Genomic DNA, 7,481 nt, shown 5'->3' with positions numbered 1-7,481 from the left:
TTAAAGCTCAGAAATTAAAAAAGGCATCCAAAGTTGGTTACGTATAAGAGCTTTCATAAAATTACAATTAATCCGAAATTTCTGTTCGGTGAGAGCTTCCGTAAAAAGTTAAGCAAGTGAAAGCTCTGTTAGAGATAGCTTTCATAGGAAATAAATTTATGTTTTAAATTTGATGTTGTTAATACACATAATATTGGGGCGTTTCCATTTCATCCAAATTTGTTACAATGCGTAATTAAAAGTTAGCATTTAAAATAGAAACTCACGCGTCATAAATTTAGAAGTGGTTCCACTGCCACTCATAATTTTTTTTTTAAGTGAAAGCGCCCATTAATTACTAGCAGACGTTAAGTATAAGCTCTTCTCAGCGATAAATTTTTATATTTCACTCGATCCTAAAGTTTTTGTTAAATATCCTCCATATAGTTCAAAATTATAATCTGTAGTTGTCAAAAGATAAGTATGTTTCACTCTTCAATTTAAGATTCGTTTAAATCGGTGGTGGGCATCTGCTTGACCGCGGGCAAAGCTCTTTCAAGCTTTCTATACTAAATGTATGCAGGCCCGTGCCCATCATCGGTTTAAATGTATACGAAGCACTCAAGCAAGCTTTTAAGCGTTTAAGTGTAGTTAAGTAGATTTTTCGCCAGTCAGTGTGTATTTTTATAAATTTATCACTCAAATCGAACTCCGAATTTATTTTATAATTTTTCGCTTTCAAAAAAAAATAATACGCGAATTTTGTACAAACCTAATTTCTGAACTATTTTTTACAAAAGTATAGAAAATAATCCCTCCAAGACAATGTGTGTAACACAGTCTTTTTAAGCTTTCTATAATTTTTGCACATATCTTGCGGTAAAAGCTTTCCACTGATATTATATCAGCGCTGGGCAGACAGAGCTTTTGCTTAGCGCTCTCCTATAAAACTGTATAGAAATCTTTAAAGGGCTTTGTCCGTGGGCAAGGAGGTGCCCATCACCGATTTATAAGGGCGTGCACAGAGTAAAAGCTTTCTCTGATCGCGACCGGTATACATACGCGCTCAGGTCGAAAACTTTCACCCAGGTTGTCGTTGAATCAAACAAATCATTTACTGTACTGTTTTAAGTTAAAGCTTTCAGGCTGAAAACTTTTAACGAAAGCAATTGATAAGCGAAACCTCTGACGAACTTAAAACTTAACTTTTTCTATCATTACCATTCTATTAACTACTTTACAAAGCCAGTTTTTATACCAAGTCATGTTGGACGGATTCGTTGCCTTTTTTTTGCTAAGAACATAACTCTTGATTGTGGTCATTTGGGGTGATCACTCTTCTAAAATAAAATCCATATTCACTTCTAGTTTCAGTTCCTGCGCCTACTACATGGTCGTCTCAGAGTCAGGTGGGGTATGATAGTTGAGGTTATAGGCCGGTGGCCCACTATTTAAGAACGCCATCGATCTTATGCTCTCTCTCGATGCGGTACGCTTGCCGAAGGGTATATTCTGCGGCTGCGTGCTGGTAAAGTTCGGCGAAGGCAAGGGCGGCATGTGCTGCTGCTGAGCTGCGGCGTGCGGATGCTGATGCAGCGGATTTGTCTGATACAACGGTGGCGTGGCGGGTGCGACATGTGGCGGCAAAGGTGGTAAAGTCGGCAAAAGCTGAGCCTGCTGCTGCTGCTGCTGATGTTGTTGTTGTTGCGCCTGCTGCGCACCTGACTGCGCCTGTGCAGCGCCAGTCAAGCCGGCGAAAACATTCTCTGTTGTGCCCGAGTTGGAGATGTACGAGGAAAGCGGGCGCGTGCCATGAAAATTGGAGTAACTCGAACGCACCGAAGGCGGCCGATTGTTATACAACTCGTCTGTGTGTTCAACATCGTTCAGATTCGTAGTCGAATGCTGATAGGTGGGATTGAAGTGGCCCGCCAATGTGGGCGTTAATGTCGGCGTCGGCGGTAGCTCATCGCCCCCCATGGGCGACTGTGACGTCGTTTGCCATGCTTGCTGAAACAGACCCGTTTGCGCATTGGTGTTATAGTAAATCGGATCAGGTGGTATATTCTTGCGGAAGCTGTGATAGTGATTGTTGTTTGTCTTTGTGAGACTGCCGCCGCCTATCAAAATGTTGGTCATTGTGGCGCTACTATCAGGGCTTGCCACCACTGTGCTGCCGCCAACACTCGTATTATTTATGATCTCCTGATTCAGTGTTTGCAAATTTGAGGCAGTCAACGGTGCCGGTAGCTCTTTGTGATGGAAAGAGCCCAAGTGCTGTTTGGCGGCTTGCACGTGATGCCCGCCGCCACTATGGTGATTATGATGATGATGCTGTTGTTGTTGCTGCTGCAATTGCAGTTGTTGCTGATCGAGCAGTTTAGTGACGGGGTTCTGTTGATATTTGCGGCGCGAACTGCGTGTGCTGTTACGTGGATGTGTGCCGCCACCGCTGCTGCTGCTGCCATGCGTGCCGCCGGCGCCTTCACCACGATCGCGGCCATGATGACTGCGGCGGCTGGTGGTTGATTGGCGGCTATTGGTGCCGCGCGCCATCACCGAACGTCGTTTGACGCGCCGCGGCGTCATCGGCTTCGGCGACAACTCTCCGCCATCATCGCGGCCGTGCAGGTGATCGTCGTAGTCGAGTATGGTGTCAGCGCGGCTGCGAATCGTATCAATGCTGGGGCCAAATTCGATGGAGTAGAGAGACTGGCGATGTTTGGACTTCTTGTTAACATGCCTTACTGTGGGTGTTGAGAGAGGAGAGGAAAAAGTAGAAAAGAATAGTGAATTAATATTTGTTGCAGGATGTTTTTGTTTTTATGTTTAATGAGTCATGCTATTCACATATACATATGTATGTATTGATGTTTTAAGTTTTTGAGAGTTGCACAAAATTACCTGGTGGTTAGTTGATAAGGTTTGGGTTACTTTAGATTTTTGTTTAATTTTACGTTGTAATTACAAGTTAGTTAAGCAAAATACACCAAAACTAAATTAAAGAGTAATCATAAAAATATGGATCCCAAAATATAGGTTTGTTAGCATAGCGCCTGATAAATAAAATAGGAGTCGTGTGTATGTAAAAAGAGATCGGTCTAGTATAGAAACCATTACCACTTTAAGATAAATAAATAAAACTTACTAATCCTTCATTAATTCTCTGCCTCAAGCCACACACAGCAGTAACTTAGTTTTGCTACCCATTACGGGAGCAACCTTGAATAAGAAGTTCTATAAGTATGTGCAAGGCAACTATTTGACCAAATGCAACTTTAAACTGCTCCTAGGTGAGACCTATAAAGACTTTAGAATAGTTGAAAGCTTTGCTACTCGTAATTAAACTTGTTGTACGTACGCATAGAAAGTGCCCGCGAAGTATGCGTGGCAAGCTTTTCGCAGCTTTTTCTGCATTCCATATAAAGATGAAAGCTCTCTCTTGCCAAAACTTTTCTAGAATCATAACACAAAGTAATCTGACGGGGTTCAAAAGAGACTTCGCTTAAAAAAATAAAACTATTGCATCCAAACAACTCGTTTAGTTTTTGAACTTTTAGCTCGTATAAGCTGGCGAGTAGCTGAAGTTGCGACGATTCCACCTCGTCATCGCCCACTCAGTGTGTGCAGTGCCTAATCAAATGGATGCTAATCAGACAATGAGCAGTTAATACCCCCAGCAATGAAGAAAGTAGCGATTTGTTTAGCTTCAAAGTGACATAGTCCTACCAAGAGATGGCCAAAAGGTTCCTGCCACCATGCATTGCAAGGGATCAGAAGTATGCTTCTATCACATCAACCCTGTGTTTCGATATCGCTGATGTTTTAGCAGAAAATAAGAGCTAGAAAAAGGAGAAAAAGGAAAAGGAAGAAAAAGGAGTTCTTCCTTAAGCAGTATGATTGTCGATATGTAGTAGTCAATTCCAAGCAGGTTAAACTAAAGCATTTTAATAGCTTCTGACGTTGGTTGATTCTTCCGACAGGGTGAGCGGATAATATAGTTTGGTTTTGACAATAAAGATGATTCAATGCCAAAGCTGGTTTAACTTCAAACCAAATTTGACAAGGAATGTCAGAGATTCATTCCAAAATTTGGTACCTGTTTATATCGATAATCGGCATCGGCCTTGTAATACCGTTTCATAACTGCGACAAGGAACGTCATAAATCGCGGAAATATTGCTCTATCTATTAAATATTATAACTGCCCAAGGCGAAGGCTCCATGCGACAAGCTGGCATTGCCTTTCAGGCTGACGTGCCCTCCATTCAATTACATGCTATGTCTGAGATAAAATCTAAACAGTGTGGAAAGTAACAAACACATTCATGTACACTTCGACAGCTGAGCGGCGCTCTTCTCACTGAAAGCACACGAGCACGACTCAAAGCTGCTATTTCTGCTTTATTGCGGTTTAGTCTAGAAATCATAAAGGCGCCTGCTCTAAAGGAAGAAAATATCCAAGAAATAAACTAAAAACCAAACCCCTCATCATAAGCTGTTTTTTCATAATTAACAAATCCCAAACTCCATCTGAGATTTCGAAAACTTCAAAAGTGTTCCAGGGCAAAAGCTAAGCTTACATTATGTACTTGTATGTTTCCATGTACTATAAAAACAATCAAAAAATCACAGTAAACTTTAATTACGGTATACTTTGAAAAAAGGAAAACATTTATTTGAAACATCATTTCTTACTAGTTCTTCTGATTTACTTATGTAAGTTTATTCAATTGTTTGTTGGTATGCATTTATGTACTTTTAATACTCGGTTTATTTCAAATAATTTCTTTTTACTTTCTTCTTAAATTCTTAAATTTTAAACTCGAACTTGTGCAGTCATCCTGCTTTGAGTTTTACAACAACATTTAATAGTAAGGGTAAGTTCAGTTTCTTGTTTTGTTTTTCAGTTTACGTTTAGCAATTTAAAATTCTTTTAACTAGTTGAGTGTGTATGTGTGTGTCTTTTGGTAAGCTTAAATATAAAAATGTATCGCCTATTTCGGTTTTACGTTAATTTTGGTTGCGTACAAGACTGCTTCATTTCTATTTTTGCTATTTAGGGGTTTTTTAAGTTTATTTTGTTTATACATTTAACTTTGTGTTTTTTGCAATTATTTTAGTTTTGAAAGTTATTTAGGAATACCACTCACAGTAGGGTTACCAAGTGATACATAATTGCTAAATCAAAAGACTTACAGTGTGTCAGAGTGTGAGTGTGCGCACATTTATTGCGCACCAATAAATGTTTGCAGTTTGCCGATTGTTTTGAAATATTTGTAGTTGTTCAAAACAGTTTGTTAGCTAATAATTTTTCAAAGTCTGATTTTAGTTTAAGTTTTGCTTAAATTATTTTCAGTGTATATATTTAATTTCTCTTAAATTTACTTATTTTCTTTCATTTTTACTTGCGTGCAATTTCAGTTATTGTTATGCAAAAAGGCAACTACAACTTATTAATATGTATACTTTTAATCAAAAATTCCAATCTCTGTTAAATTTAACTTAAAAATATTTTTTTTAATATTTTTTACTTTTTTATTTTTATATTTACGTAGGTAGTAGCTATACACAGTGTGCATTTTGTAAATATAAAATTTTGATTCTCATTTATTACACTTTAGGCTTCTTTCTTACATTGCGTGCTCTAAAATTTTATACTACACGCATTAGGCTGTATTCACACTTGGCTTAAGCGGTACTTTCTTTCAATGAATCTATTTTTTTTACTCCTTTTACTTTACGAAAGCTTTACTCCACGAATTCTTGTTCAAAAATTTCGTTTTTCTTCTTAGTTTACCAAGTGTGCACCTAGCATAAGTGGGCAAAACTAACTAGCCGCTTTCAAATTCTACTACATACTTGCAAGTAAATAAATACATATGTATACATTGCCTTCTATGCAAAATATTTGTAACTTTTTTTTATCGTTTCGTCTTTCTATAACTTTTACTACCTAAATATTTTGTTGCTTTCATTTTCGTCAATATTTGTTTTTTTTTTCTATATACTCCAACTTTCGTATCTATATCACAGTTGAAATTAAAAGAACATCGTTTAGTTTTTTCTGTCTTTCTTTTTGTTATTCGCTCAGAAAAGTTTAATAAAAAATAAATTTCTACTCGCTATCTCGCTTGCTCTACTCGTAAATAGAAAGACAATCGAATGAGAGGGCTCGGCATATTTTTTGATAATTTGTTTACTTATTTATACAATTACTTCTTTAAATAGTACATACACACAAGTCTACATACGCTGCGACTACAAGGCAATCTCTATTATTATTCCAGTTGCTATATAACTACATACACCACTGTCCTCCTTAGTAGTTTTACAAAAAGGCGAGTGCTTTCAATGAATCGAATTTTTTGCTCGTGTTTAAAAATAAAAATAACAAATAAAAATTTTTTACTTAAAAAAAAACAATATGGCCTTTCAATTTTTATTAAATTTTTATAGAAATATCGCTTTGCAAAACTAAGTTTCAAAATGGCAGCTCCGTGTTTTCAGTGTTTAAGTTTTTTTTTTTTTCAAAGTGAGATCGAAATTGATTACATCTGTAGGACCGAAGATCATATGAGGAATTATTTGCATATATATTTTAAAAGAGATCGAAATTATGTCAAGAATGAGGTTCAATTGAAAATTTTCATTCGAACCAAATTTTTTTTAATTTTTTAAGTGTAAATTTTATGATAAATTACTGAAACTGAAACATGGTCCTTATAATATCAAAACAATGGGGCACTCCTTGATTATTTTTAACGTACAAAATAAAGACATGCACGAACATTTAATACCAAAAAAGAATGTAGGGGTCGCAACCAGTTTTTGAAAAATATCAATTTTTTAAATCGCAAAAATTTTTTAAAATTTTTACTTTCGCCAACTATAACCTAGCAAATTTTTTAATTTGTATGAATAAATTGAAATAATATGTCAAATTTATAAAGTATCAAGTAAAAATTGTGTCGAATGTTTGCGATTTAAAAAAAATATATATATATAGTTTTCTCAAACCCTCGTTACGACTCCAAATATTTTATTATTATTTTCTTTTTAATTTCGAAATTTTGTATGGATGTCTTTATTTTGTACGTAGAAGAAAAAATGGGTGCCCCATAGAAAATTTATATGTAGATATTTTTAAGGACCACCATCTATAAGGACAGGTAGATTCACTAACCATAGGCAACATAATTTTTACAGGACAAATTTAAAAATGTATGCAAAAAAAAATAAATAAAATTTTATATTATCGTATCCGGTACAACCAAGCTTAGGTGATTATAATAGAATTTCAATATCTTTTGGGCTGAGCTCTCTTTTTAGCTACTTCAAAATATTCCCTGCCCTTCGTTTTCTGCTATAAGAGTTCAAACAAGAGCCAATTGAATGGTTCTGATAATTGGATTTCGTCTAATGCTTTTTAAAGCAAGACCTTATATCCGAACAATCAGTTGTATGGGAGCTATAAGTACTAGCGAACCGATCGTCTTCAT

General features: G+C 36.3%; 1 protein-coding gene across 1 annotated transcript; it reads right to left on the bottom strand.

Annotated features, from left to right (window-relative positions):
* Window positions 1-1,365: 1,365 nt before the first annotated feature.
* LOC108364835 (transcriptional regulator GZF3-like) lies at window positions 1,366-3,189 on the bottom strand. Its single transcript, XM_017618683.1, has 2 exons — window positions 3,186-3,189; window positions 1,366-2,726 (listed from the first exon to the last, which is right to left on the bottom strand). The coding sequence occupies exons 1-2, from the start codon at window positions 3,187-3,189 to the stop codon at window positions 1,366-1,368; spliced, it is 1,365 nt and encodes a 454-aa protein (XP_017474172.1).
* Window positions 3,190-7,481: the final 4,292 nt, after the last annotated feature.

This window comes from Rhagoletis zephyria, unplaced genomic scaffold (assembly GCF_001687245.7).
Source record: "Rhagoletis zephyria isolate East Lansing unplaced genomic scaffold, Rhagoletis_zephyria_1.1 Rzeph_scaffold_01686, whole genome shotgun sequence".
NCBI classification, from domain to species: domain Eukaryota; kingdom Metazoa; phylum Arthropoda; class Insecta; order Diptera; family Tephritidae; genus Rhagoletis; species Rhagoletis zephyria.
Note: the sequence above shows the minus strand (reverse complement) of the source record. Positions and strands in the feature narration are given on the sequence as shown.